General features: G+C 35.8%; 1 protein-coding gene across 1 annotated transcript in view; it reads left to right on the top strand.

Moving 5' to 3' along the window:
* Positions 1-976: 976 nt before the first annotated feature.
* Positions 977-14,806, top strand: part of LOC130229462 (WD repeat and FYVE domain-containing protein 3-like) — a 46,396-nt gene continuing 32,566 nt past the window's right edge. Inside the window, 14 exon segments of the mRNA XM_056458280.1 lie at positions 977-1,128; positions 1,258-1,491; positions 3,375-3,404; positions 3,406-3,475; positions 4,026-4,078; positions 4,080-4,118; positions 4,120-4,146; positions 4,148-4,189; positions 4,986-5,215; positions 7,981-8,090; positions 8,799-8,981; positions 10,432-10,589; positions 10,698-10,775; positions 12,838-13,065. Coding sequence (XP_056314255.1) covers positions 1,003-1,128; positions 1,258-1,491; positions 3,375-3,404; positions 3,406-3,475; positions 4,026-4,078; positions 4,080-4,118; positions 4,120-4,146; positions 4,148-4,189; positions 4,986-5,215; positions 7,981-8,090; positions 8,799-8,981; positions 10,432-10,589; positions 10,698-10,775; positions 12,838-13,065 — 1,608 coding nt within the window. The 5' untranslated portion in view covers positions 977-1,002.

Below are 14,806 nucleotides of genomic sequence, written 5' to 3' on the forward strand. Positions count from 1 at the left end.
AAACAAAACAAACTACAGTATCAATATCAATTATACAAACTAGCTCTTAAACTACTTTTGTTTGTGGAGTAAATTCCAATGTGTAGGTCATTTCATTTGTCTGAGGTAATGAATTTTGCGTTTATTACTAAAATGTGTATATTTCGTAAACAGTATGAAGTCTCATGACGAAACCCCGCGCATTCTAAAAAGTTGAGATGTTTTCAACAACTATAAAGCACAAGCCATGCGCCTCCATTGGAATTAACAACTAGCACGCACACAACGCAATGTGTGAATGGCCTCTAAGTGTTCAAAAAAACAATACATTGCAATAGATTGTCATGCATGCTTTATGTAAATGATGTGCACTTGTGACTCTTTCTTCTCTTAGCATTGTTCTGTTACGCCTGCTTGTTGTTTTGTATATAGTTTATATTTTTAATGAACAATATTGAAAAACTATGGATTTTCTATTTTATCAATTGTAATCAAAAACATCAGATACAATTTATATTATTTATTAGTATTTAATAAGAAATAAACTCCATTTAATACATTTTGTGTTGTACATTTTGAATAATTAATATTAAACAGTTTTACCCATCTTCTAATCTCAGTTTTGACCTGGACTCTATCTGGACGTTTATATTTGGCGTCCCAGCCTCCAGTGCTACAGTGGTGGGCTCCCTTCACAATATGTGCACCGAAACAGCTTTCCTGCTTCTGGCCATGCTGCGCAGCATGCTTAACCTGGTGAGTCTTTAATCAGGCTGCCTCACAACATGTATCCCAGGAGCCACTGTTGTGATTGGTGATTGTTGCATTTATCACAGTGTTGATAAGGAAATCAAAGGGAATAGGTTAAGATAAATGTTTTCATATTATTTGCCTTGGACACAGACCCTTAAAACTAAGCTCAAGCAGGAGCTGACATAGATTATAATATTTGTCTTTATCTACCCTGCAGCCTTGGCAGTCAGAAGAGGGGGTTCCTGGCTGAGAGAATATCCCATCACTCTCATGCAGTTTTTCCGTTATCTCTATCACAACATCACAGATCTGGCACCTATGTGGCACAGCCCAGACTTCCTGTGTACACTTGCTGCTACTGTTTTCCCCTTCAATATACGACCCTACTCAGAGATGGTATGCTGGTGTGCTCTTCCTTTATCAATGTAACTGCATTTTGGGTGCTCAGCCATTGAGAATTTATTCTTTTCATGTTTAGTGTGCACTTGAATCTGCTTCTAATGCTGACAGATATCTTGTTTTCAGGTGAGTGATTTAGATGATGAAGCAAGCTCACCCACAGAAGAGTTCAAAGCCTTTGTGACAGATACTGGTATGAACCGCAGTCAGTCAGAATACTGTAATGTAGGGAGTAAAACCTACCTGACCAACCACCCAGCCAAGAAGTACGTCTTTGACTTCATGAGGCTCCTCATTATGGACAACCTGTGCATGACACCTGCCAGCAAACAGACCCCCATCATTGATCTTCTTCTGGAGGTGAGATCATCTCGGATAAATGGTGAATGAAGTTGGAATTTAGGGCACTGCTACAGTCTGCTTTTAAATTATATTTAAGGGATTAGTTCTTTTCGATTTGTGCTGGTAATGAAGTGGGATGCCACAGGGTTCTTTCTCGGACCAGTTTTATTTGTTTTTTATGTATAGGTTTGTTTTTATCGCGTGTATCTGGTAACACGCGAAATTCAAATAGATGGTAGGGAAGTAAAAAACTTAATGGGAGACAAACAGAAGTTCAAATTTTTGCGATTTATACCATATTTCAAAGAAACGCTAGGTGAAACGCAAGTATGGACGTGGATTGTTTCATTCTAAAATGCCGTTTTTAAAACTAAAACGTACTAGTGTAAACGGGACCTAACTTTACAGTATTACAGTTTATCCGTTTACAATGCAACAGTATTCTGTAGCGTTTATTAACAAATAGTTGTACACATTATACACTATACTATGAGGTATGTTTGTACACATGGATGTATTGAATGAGTGTTTATTACATGTTGCCTTTTCTTCCGTTTTCAGGCAGTTTCTTGAACTGTCTCCCCTTTATGATCAAAAACTTTGGAAGTCTATAAAGGCTGTTTGGCTTTTTGTATATTGGCAAATTTAAACAATTCTAAGCAACATAAAATAAACATTTTGTTGTTCTGAGTGATTCCTAGTAGCATCTCACTTCCTGCACTCGATCTGAGTTTTGCGCATCATCACTGATGTCATGTGAAAAAAAAGTTAGTGGAGATGTAAAATATGTTGAATAATGCTGGTGATGTGTTGGAACCACGTTCCTGGAAAACAACAAGCTCAGCATATTATCCATGTCTCCTTAACTGAACATCGCTGATTCAGATCAACAGCTCATTAGCAGAGGACTGAAAGACCTGCAATAGGTTTGACAGACAAAGGAGACATTCTGAACATGAGGTGATGGTGGTCCTCTAGGAAAATGGTTTGAGAAACACTGGTGTAGGTGAAATTGATGTTTCCAGCGATTTTCTTAATTTTAACACACTGTTGGGACATTTTGACTATATTGGGACCAGTGGGTGTAAAATAACAATTACAAATACTCAAATTACTGTAATTGAGTAGTTTTTTCTCAGGAATTGTAATTTACTAAGTAGTTTTATAAATGTGTACTTTTACTTTCCTTTGAGTACAGTGCTTTTAGTGCTGTATCGGCACTTTTACTCCACTATTTTCCTTCAATCTCCAATCACTACTTTATTTTGAATTGTCTTTGGTGATTGGCTAAAGTAGAAAAATCAGTCTTGTGATTCCTGTGCAATCAAATTGCACAGAAACTAAATTGCATCTTACAGAACAATCTCAAGATATGTACGCTTCATACAGTAAATGCCACACACCATCTGAAAGCATTAAAATTGTCCGAGAAGATCACAATGACCCAGAGACTGGGATGAAGATGTTTACTGTATGATGACTGAAATGGCTAAATGCACTACAGAATGTTACGTTAACTCACACACATGCAAAAACCTTTCACAGCGTAATACTCAATACTTACTACTCTTGAGTACTTTTTAAAATTGCTACCTTGTACTCATATATTGAGTAATATTTACAACAGATACTTTAACTCTACTTGCACTATTATTTATTTACTACTTTATTGCAATATACTGTATATTTCCCAGCAAATCCTAAATCTAACAGTTTTAAATGTAAAATAATAGAAATTATGTTTGTAGTTTGCCTCCTTAATCACAAAAGGAGCATTTTGCTTATTGATGATGTTATGTTGCATTAATGCAGTTTGGTATTGTACTGCCCTCACTTATTAGAAGCCAATATGGTATCGTCCTGCCAGCTGGGGATAAACATTAAATTTGCTTCGTCTTCAGGCGTCACCAGAGCGCTCCACCAGGACACAGCCAGAAGGAGTTTCAGTCCTACATCCTGGACAGTGTGATGGAGCAGCTTCTTGCTGCAGATGTGCTGATGGGTACGTTGGATATCAACTCTCAGTGAAGTCCCCATGAACCAGAAGCTGCGACCGTTAGTTTGTTTTCGTATTGTGACGTAGTTCCTAGAGAAACTGAATATAAATGAGCAAACAGTGGGCGTGGCTTCTTTTTTGTTCTGCGAGCTGAATGGATGTAGTAAAGTAGGCATTTCATTCAGAAAGATGGGGAAAAGGGCTTGGGGAGAGTTAGTGCAACCAAACAGACGTCTCCCTTCTCAATATTTCTGTCTGTTGTCAAAACTGACAGTTGCAGCAGCGTGGTTAAATATGTTAGCCATGCTCAATTCCTAAGATAAATGTAATCTGACAAATCAACTGAAAAAAACAGGAAGTGCATTTGCAGATTTCATTTAAAGATTTAAAGGGCAAACTATTTTTTTTTCTTAATGTCCTGTACAGATCAATTGTTCACCTCAAAACTAGCAATGTGCGCTACAAAATCATATGGTTAGTTTTGATTTCCTGGACACATTAAGCTTAAGGAAACTCTTTGGTGCAGTGCTCCACCTAATTTTGTGTTCTCCGACAGGTGAGGAGGCGTCATTGCCAATAACAACTGGAGGAAGTTACCAGGTCCTGGTCCAACAACGTCTTCTACTTCACCCAGCGTGTGGTGGATAAGCTTGTGGCAGGGCCTGTTCAACAAAGAGGTCCAAGCTGGTGGTGGATTTCATCGTTCAGCTGATCACTCAGGTATGAGCGGGTTGTTTGACTCATACCAGATATATTTCACACTGCCTACATCAAAACATGTAGACTTGTCCTCAATGTCAAAAAGTCTCTGACGAATTATTGGATTGAATAGAAATCAATTATAGAAAGGCAGAATCTTGATGCAACATTTTTTGGTTTTAATAATACTGGATTGTCTAGTTTGTCTTTAGCTCAATTTGTCTTCTTTATAAATATGTAAGTATTTTTATTTAACAAGGACACATTAATTAATTAAAGTCACTATAATAACATTTAAATATAACAACAGTTTCAGTTTCAATTAAATGTTGTTATTATTAAGCAGTAATGACAATTGAGAATGGGCAATTTAGGAAAACCAAAGACTTTCAAAAACATGAACAAAATCCTACCAAGAACATTTAACCAGTGAACAAATAGATTTTTAAGCATTCAAATAAAGTTTAAAGAGGATCATATCCTCAAGGAGTTTGATGAAGCATTAGTAGCAAATAATTTCACAACAAATACAGCTCTGAAAAATGTAAACACTTGATTTACTGAACAAGCATTTAAGAAAGAGCCGCAATGTTATCAAAGCCAAATATAGGTATATATCATAAAATTGTCATCAATAATCATTCTGCTATTTCTTTTCAACTTTCTGTTACTTGCACAGCACTCTCTTTTGCTCTCTCTCTTTCTTTCACGTTCGTCATGTGCAAGACTTACGTTGCATTCCAACGTGACTTATGTGTTTGGTGGTCTCTGAACAAATCTCCTTTTCTACTTCGTTCTTTTCTTCCTCCCTCAACAGTCCAAACGGCGTTCACAGGGTTTGTCTCTCGACTCGGTCTATCATTGTCTGAACCGAACAATCCTCTACCAGCTCTCACGACCACACAAGACCGTCCCGCAACAGGTCACTCTGCTGGATTCACTACGTGTTCTGACGGTAAACCGAAACCTTGTGTTGGGACCCGGGAACCATGACCAGGAGTTTGTGGCCTGCCTGGCCCACTGTTTGATCAACCTGCACACAGGAAGGTGAGAGAGAAAAACATCAACATCATTTTTTGAGTTTTATGATTTTGTAGTGTATGCTTTGTTTTAGAGGAAAGAAAATTGAAGGTTAAAAAGGTTGAAATGATATGAAAGGTAGATAGTCTGTTTTCCTTTAGCCCAGGGGTGGGCAAAGTCGGTCCTGGAGGGCCGGTGTCCTGCACAGTTTAGCTCCAACTCTGATCAAACACACCTGCTTATAGATAATTAGTGATCTTGAAAACACTGATTAGCATGTTCAGGTGTGTTTGATTAGAGTTGAAGCTAAACTATGCAGGACACCGGCCCTCCATGACCAAGCTTGCCCACCCCTGCTTTAGCCATACAAGGAAACTCTTGATTCTCTGGCCAAATCCTAAGGGGCTAAGGGGAATAAGATACCCCTATGAATGAAGATTTTTCAGGACCACACTTGAAACCAAGGGGTAAGAAAATTTCCTAGAATACACCATCCACAACGGCAGAATCACTGCAGCCGGAAGTAAGGAGATCCACAAATTAGTATTGTTTTGTCATTAATATCAATTTTTACAACAAACAAGCACATGTTTTAATATATTCATACCGCCTTCATGTTTTACCGCCATGCTTTTTTAAAAAAAGCTAAAATAAAAAACGCTAAATTTCGCAATCTATAATACATAATAATAACTCCTGTACTTCAGTTCCACAACACTCTGTCACTCGATGACACTCGAATACCCTGTCAGAAAAGTCTAGTGGCTGGGAATGAGCTTTTTACAGAGTCTGCTATAATGTTAATGTTGTTTTTGGTGTGTTTACGCTGATGAATATGACCACTGTGTAAATGCACAGTATAGTTATGATCTTATTGCCGCATTAGATCATTATGATAACATGATATATGCCTTCAGCGATTTCCTGAAGATAAATACTAAAAAATAACACAACTGGAATAACTACAGCAGTCATGATCATCTGATCTAATATGAAGGGTGCAGGTGCTGTAGTGCTGTCCCAATTCTTAGGGGTAAATTTGAAGGGGTAGGGGTACAAAAATAGAATTGGGATTGGGCCTCTATATATATATATATATATATATATATATATATATATATTTTTTTTTTTTTTTCCCGATGAATTAATTAATGTTATTATTAAGTAATTGAATGTTATATATCAACATACATTAATATTAAGGTAATACAGTTATTATTAATATAATGTGTGTTATTGCTAACAACACTTATCGCCATTATCACTATTAATTTCAACAATATTGAATATTAGACTTTTACACACCTGAAACTTGTCTATAGCACTTGTTCACTGCTGCTCTTATAGTTGTGTAAATTGCTTCCTTGTCCTCATTTGTAAGTCGCTTTGGATAAAGCGTCTGCTAATGACTAAATGTAAATGTAAATGCAATATAGCAGTATCAATTTGCATCAAATTACATTCGGAATACATTTATTTTTCTTAAAGTTGTGTTTAAAAACTTTAGATGGATGGCTGTGAGTTATATAGAATATTATTATATTCTCAGGTTATGGAATGCTCTCCTTTATTTTGTAAGAAATGCTTCCACACTAGCTAGCTTAAGAAGATGTTAACTCATATTTTTAACCTCATTTTAGATTGTTGATCATTCTAATGTGTTTATATTTTATATTTTTTCTATGTTGAACCCTTGTATTTTTATTGCATGTTTGATTCTCCGTCATAGTAGTAAATAAAATGTATTGTTATTTATATTATTATAATTACTAATATATAGAATATATATATATACATACATATATATATATATACAGTGTTCAATATACAGTGTTCAATATACACCTCCCTTTAATAAAATTATATTTTTATCTATTTCTCAATGAAAATAGCCAACAATTATTGGTGCATTTAAACAAAACTGTTTTTTAAACAGTTATATTCATTAAAATAAGAGCTTTGTCGCCGAACATCTTCAGGAATAGACAATTAATGTATTTAAATTCCAATGAGTTATTGCAAAAAAAAAAAGATAAATTACAAACTACAAAATTTCCACTGTCTCTTGATTTTTCCTGTTTATTCAAATTTATATTTATGAATAGGAAAATAAATATAAAAACTATAGATGAAAAGGGGTCGATATTTTATATGACACGAATGAATGTTTATTTGTAATAATTTAATTTAAAGAATTACAATGTGGTTATTATTATTATTACATTTTGCAAGCTCCATTATTACGAAATCTATTTAGATGGATTGGTAAATGGACGGAAACGATCTGTGAAAATTACAAATATAAAGTATATTTGGATGATAAACACGTGATATATGAGCTGTTAAATGGCTCTTTCCATCTAACTGAATTAAAGACAGCTGGCTGCACGTTATGTATGAGCTGTGAAAAGGAATAATCCCAGTCTGAGGATTGTTCTTTGCTGTTTTGAGTCACCGTGAGAGACTCGAGGGGGAGGTTTATGTTGTCATGGCTCTGCATTCAGGCTGACTCAGAAGTTTGGCTTCAGAGAGACTGAGAAATGAGAGCGGAATCACATTAGCTTTCAGGGCTGCTTCAGAGCCCCTGTGCTCTGCTGACGATCAGCAATCAATAACTCATCTGATTTCCAGCATCTGATGATAGGTCATCATTCTTGCTGTTTGTCGGATTTGTGTTATTGACTGACCGACCAACTGAATGAATGTGTCACGTGATTTAGCACTGATAAAGTGAAAATCGTGTGCTGTATCACTGTGCCACATGTCAACGCAACTTTTACTTTCTTTTACAGTAGTGTGGAGGGCTTTGGTCTGGAGGCCGAAGCAAGAATGACCACCTGGCATGTGGCTGTTCCTTCTGAGAACGAGTCGGACAGTGTGCAGAGCCAGGATGTTAGCGAAGGTAGTTCTTTTTTCTCTGTTCTGCAAAAGATTTTAAAACACTTCATGCACCCTCATTTAAATTCATTATAAAAGCAAGACAATGCTGATCAATAGGGTAAAATAATTAATTAATAGTTATCACAATGTGATTGCTAACATTTAGAAAACTTATAATGCAAAAATTGCCATTTTAGATGTAATGTTTAAATATGCATACATATTTATACATGCATCTGAACAGTGGATGTCACTGTGCATGTTTACATATTAGACTGTACGTATTATAACTGTACTTATTACATAAGGTTTTTATAGAGGAAATATAAAATAATTTCTGAAATCATTTTCAGAAAATTATTCGAGTAGTTATTTTAGTTTTGCTTTTAATAAAATGTATGTAATCATGCAAATGCTGTATAAATATATCACACTGTAAAAGTTTAGAATATATGTAATTGTATATGAATAAAGGTGTACATGCTGCTGAAGTGAAGATTTATGGCTCAGTGCTGGAGAAAAAAAAATCTAATTTTAAAAAAGCGGCTTTAAAAAATCTGTTTTGTCATTGAAATCTACAGGTGCTAAGTGTGACTAAAACACTTCTACTGTGTTTTGTATTTATCTAAATTTCCAATACATTGAAAAGAGAAACAAACACTTTATGAAAAGTGAAAAATAGAGAGGTCCATGTAAAATCTGTATCTTACCCACTTGGTGTTTTTCTCAGGTCGTCAGTTGCTGCTCAAGGCTGTGAATCGTGTGTGGACGGAGCTCATGCACAGTAAGCGGCAAATGCTGGAAGATATTTTTAAAGTGTCTCTGCCTGTCAATGACAGAGGACATGTGGACATCGCCACCGCTCGACCTGCTCTAGAGGAACCTGCTGCTAAAAGCTGGCAGAACCACCTGGGTGAGAAATGCATCCAGTCTCTCTCTCTCTCTCACAAACACACACACAAATGTTCACTTATATTATGTTTAGATTCTCCCACATATCATATAAAAAAATAAGTTCCAGATCGCATTTTAGAATTTAATTACTGACGGTCACCAACTTTGGAAACATTTCAGGCATAATTGCGACTGTGAAAACATTTCAGGCAACTGACTGAAGAAAAAAACACCAGGCCCAAAGGTGTCTTCACTTAGATTATGTTGCAGGGTAACATACGATACATAACAAAGGCATTAAGTAGAATAAGCAGCAGCATTTTTTATGGTATTTGTTAAGAAGAAATCCATAAGTTTTTACTTTAAAACTACCATAGAATGCATAATTGATTCAGTTGAGTTAAATTGTTCTCTGATATTTACATAGAAGGTATGTGGCTTTGGTATATTCTCTGTGTATATTCTCTATATTTTTTATGCACATTTATATCCCCAGAAATTACACCTAGAATCAGAAGCACTTTTGACCATATTTGGAATGGTTGTGAATCTAAATGAGCTCTAATATGAGGCTCTGCACTTTGTCAGTGCTTACTCTCCCTCTTTCTCTAAAGCCTGATTTATACTTCTGCATCGAGTGCACGTGTATGGTCTGGTGCAGCCTTCGCACAGTCGCATAACCCTCAAAAAATATTGTGCACCTCTCAAATAATGTAACTACATGTCACAATTGTTTACAAGTGTCGACTCTCATGAAGGAGCTCCAGATGGAAACTTGTTTTATGTTTACCTTTATGATTAAAGTTGTTCCTGCCTCTAAATGAGTGAGTTTTAGTTACTTATACATTAAGGTAGCATTAAGAAAAAACAAAACACCAGCCAAAAAACTCGACACAGGCGAACATAAAAACCTACTGCCAGCAAGTGTTTTGGAATTGTTATTGCAGAACAACACAAACAACACACAGAAGTATAAATGCAGTGGGTCACGCCGATCACTCTACGCAGAAGTATAAATCAGCCTTTACACACACACATGCACACAAAGCATCATGCAATTTAAAATAGGGTGGGCTTTAGTCTTCTCGCCTCTCCCATTTTGACAGGATACCCACATACATAGTATGTTTTATATAAGCTTAGATAAACTTTCCTTAATAATAATTTTAAAAAGTCATTGTTGTAATGTCATTAAGTAATATTGTGGCCAATCACAACACAGTATGCTGTGCTCGCTTGACTTTATTTTCTCTAGAAACATATTTCAAATAGAAAAACCGCAAGTAATATTATGAGAAATATGGTGCTGAAGTGTTCACTTTCGAACTCCTTCATATGTGCAGCTTCTCCCACTCAGTTTAATTTTAGCAGCTTGTTGCTTTCACGCTTGTCCTCATCTCTGTGTCTGTCGCTCTGCTATTTATGTCGTGTTACAGATTTTTGCTGTTCCCTCTCTGTTTTCCATCTAGTCCATGAGAAGAAATGCATCAGCCGAGGTGAGACTGTCGCCCCAGCAAATCAGTCCAAATTGTCTCGAGTTAGCAGTGGCTTTGGTCTGTCCAAACTGACCGGCTCCCGTCGCAGCAAGAAGGAAAGTGGCATGAACAAAAACAATCTTTCAGCACAGGTAACTGACAAAAACAACTGTCACAGGCCTGGAAATGCATTTGTAGCTGAACTTGTAGATGATTTTGATTGGCAGTTTATACTCACCTCTAGTTTTGACTGTCCACAGGAGACCTTCCAGTGGATGTTCACACATATTGCTGTGGTTCGGGACCTAGTAGCAATGCAGTACAAAGAGCATCAAGAGGTAAGTTTTACTATTTATATAGTGTCCAAACTTTCTCCTGTAGGGTTAAAAGATTAGTTTAATGAAAATTAAAAAATGAAAATTCTTTTATAAATTACTCACCCTTGTGTCACCCTTTGTTTGTCCTCAGAACACAAAATAAGATATTTTAGATGAAATCTAAAAGCTCTCTTATCCTCCATAAACAACAGCAAATCTGACTTGTTCAAAGTTCAGAAAAATGCCAAAAAACATCCTCTTATCAGAGTAGGCTTGGGCGGTATCCAAATTCTGATACTGTCAAACCTCCTCCCAATTTTACCTCGGTATCCAGTATTACACACACGCACACACACACACACACACACACACACACACACACACACACACACACACACACACACACACACACACACACAGACAGCACCAAGCGACGCGCAGCATCGCACTCTCTCTCTCATTCAGACACACAGACACACATAGAGAGCACCAAGCGACACACAGCATCACGCTCTCTTTCATTCACACGCGCACACACACACACACATAAACGGCATACACTTGTGCTCGCTTGCTCGGGAGCGATATTGTTTTAGACCACGTGCCAGCTCCCGTTCAAATCGCACTAGAGTTACTGACCACTCCTGCGCTTTATTTGTAAATTTATTCCCGCACCATAAGAAATCCGGTCGGGTCCCGCGGAACAGCAGCGGGAATGCAGACCTGTAGTTCGTATTTACCACGTCTCCCTTCTCGTTCAGTTGAAACCCGAAATGCTACCAAATTGCAGAGGTTGTGTTCTTTTTCGAGACCAGGTCACTTGGTGCGCCATCTTAGCTCACCTCTCTCTCTCTCCTACACACTGTCCCTTGATGACAATTACGCATACGCATTTTTAGGCATTGAATAAACTATATGTATTAGTTAATACTTGTCTCCTATTTAAGTGCATTGTTTTTATGACGGTATAACGGTATTGAAACTGACAACGTTGCTATTTTTAGATCCCGTGGTATACCATATTACCGTATTACCGCCCAAACCTATATCAGATTATATACCTTCAGGGGTTCAATCAGAATATTATGAAGCTGCAAGAATACTTTTGTGCAACATAAAACAAAAATAATGACTTTTTTCAACAGTTTCTTCTCCTCAGTGTCAGTATATTGTGCACGTTCACAAGTGTTCACAGATGTGCCTGTGCTTCGTTTCAAACAGAAGTTGTAAGTGAGCATCTGGAGAATACATCACTGCACAGAGTTGGAGTGAATGTGCAGCCTATACTGACACTGAGGAAAAGAAACTGTTGAAAAAAACTTTAAAGTTGTTATTTTTGCCATTTGACCATAGCTGTCTATGGAGTGTCAGAGAGCTCTCGGATTTCATTCAAAATATTGTAGTCTCAGGGGTTTGGAATGACATGGGTAAGTGATTAATGACAGAATTTATCATTTTGGGTTAACTAACCTTTTTGAAATTCTATCAATCTTAGCTTTAGTTTCCCCAATTAGTTTGTTTAGTTTATCTATAAAAGCACATTTAAAACAACTTTGATTGACCGTTCAAATTGATTTGATTGCTGTTCAAAAAAGTCCAACACCTAAGTTATATTACACAATATGATGCGCACAAGACATTAAAGACACAAGAATACAGATTCTATTAAAAAGACTTTTAAAATCTGTAGGTGCAAGATTGTTTAACACTTTGTATATGAACAGCAAAATTTTGAAATATATGCGATATCCAGTACAGAGAACTTAAAATAGGTTTTATATAGTTTCTTTTACAACCACCCATGAGCAGAAGAAATTCCAAATCTTTGACAGTGAATGAGCGATAAGATGTTAGAGAGTCATAGCTTCAATATTTTTTCCAATATACCTGCCTGGAAGACTTTTTGTTAGCTTATTTAAGCTGTGTTTTATTTTAGTTGGAGCTAAACTCTGTGGAATGGCATTGGACATTGCTGCAATATATAACATTCAAATAGTTTTTTTTTTGGAACTGTAATAATTCATTTATTAATTCCAGTTGTAGTGGAACGACTTATAAAGGCAATAATTTTGTCTTTCTGCAGAGGCAGCAGAATGCACTGAAGTATGTGATGGATGAATGGGCAGGCATTGAATACGAGCTGCTTCGGGAGAGGGGTCTCTGGGGGCCTCCCATTGGCTCCCACCTGGACAAGTTTCAGCTGGACATGACCGAGGGACCCTGTAGAATGAGAAAGAAGATGGTCCGGAATGATATGTTTTATATTCATTATCCCTATGTGCCTGATCCTGAGCCCAATGCAAGCACTCAGGTTAGTCTGCCTCTTTTTTCTCTTTTCTTTTTTTATAATTGTACATTTTAATGAGGTACATGTAAGGTGTTTCACCTATATGTGTAGGACTAAACAATGCACTAAATGTATATTGGATTGACTTCTAATGTCAGTGGTTATCCATTATTACATCATTTATTCATTACATTTTTATTTATTATCTAATTTATTAGAATATGTTTTTGTGATTAATTATTTACACACATACTGAATATTTGTAAATTATAACATTTATATTCATTTTTTCCATTTTAACACACATACAGTTGAAGTTAGAATTATTAGCCCCCCTGAATTATTAGCCTCCCTGTTTATTTTCTTTTCCAATTTCTGTTTAACAGAGAGCAGATTTCTAAACTGATTTATTTTATCTTTGCCATGATGACAGTAAATAATATTTGACTAGATATTTTTCAACACTTCTATACAGCTTAAAGTGACATTTAAAAACTTTACTAGGTTAATTAAGTTAACTCGGCAAGTTAGGGTAATTAGGCAAGTCATTGTATAATAATGGTTTGTTCTGTAGAGTATAGAATAATATTTAGCTTATAATTTTGATCTTAAAATGGTTTTTAAAAAATTAAGAACTGCTTTTATTCTAGCTGAAATAATACAAATAAGACTTTCTCCAGAAGAAAAAATATTATCAGACATACTGTGAAAAATCCCTTGCTCTGTAAAACATCATATGGGAAATATAAAAAAAAAAAAAAAAAAATCTAAGGAGGGCTAATAATTCTGACTTCAACAGTAAATGTAACATTTTTATAATTGCATATTTTTCATATTCATATTTTTTCATATTGATTTATTTTCATTCATATTCAAATTCATATTTTTCATATTCAAATTATTGGATTCATATTTTTCCTTATTTTCCTGAATGTTTATTAAGTTATTTTCCATGTTTGTTTTGTATATATATCTTAACCAGATTTTTGCACAAGTAACTTTAGTCCACATGGTCATATATACACAAAGATTTAAAGATTTGGTCAAACCTTTAACTTCCACCCCAAACAATAAAACAAACATTTGTTTAGCAAATTTTGAGGTTTTTTGTTTTAATGATAATCTATGTATAAAAGTTCAACCAAACAATTACAATGCCGGCTAAATGATTAAAAGCATTCTGACTGTCTGAAATGGAAAATAAATATATGTAACTGGCTTTTACATGCTAGTCTGTTCAATGTGCCTGTAGTTTCAGTCAGTGTATAACACTAGTGGTTAATAATCTGCTCTGAATGGATCTTTTGTGAACTCTCAAATTTGAATTAGCAGCATTAGCCATATTATGGTTATGACTGCACCATAAGTAGCCTTATAGGTAAGCTTAAGTTTTTTTTATTCTTCATCGCCCATTTTTCCCTTTTCAGAATAACTCTCAGGTGCCAATAATGGGTGCAATATTTAACATACCAGTCCAGGTACAAACTAATGTGTGCCTAAAATCTGTAGTCATGCTGTATGCTCTTAAATAAACAACTGCATTGCTGAATGCATAACTATAGAATAAAATGTCTTGTTATAATGGAGGTGTATGCTGATTCATGCCTCTGCAGAGCTTTTAAAGTGCTGGTTGGAAAATGCTGTTGTTCCTGCTGAATACATTCAATACACTAGAGAAACCTCTGCAAATACATATTTAGGGCAGCTCCTTCCCTCTCATACTTTGTAATCCCTTACAATCTGTGTTATAATATGTGAAGGTGAA

Source organism: Danio aesculapii, chromosome 5 (genome assembly GCF_903798145.1).
Source record: "Danio aesculapii chromosome 5, fDanAes4.1, whole genome shotgun sequence".
In the NCBI taxonomy this organism is placed as follows: Eukaryota; Metazoa; Chordata; class Actinopteri; order Cypriniformes; family Danionidae; genus Danio; species Danio aesculapii.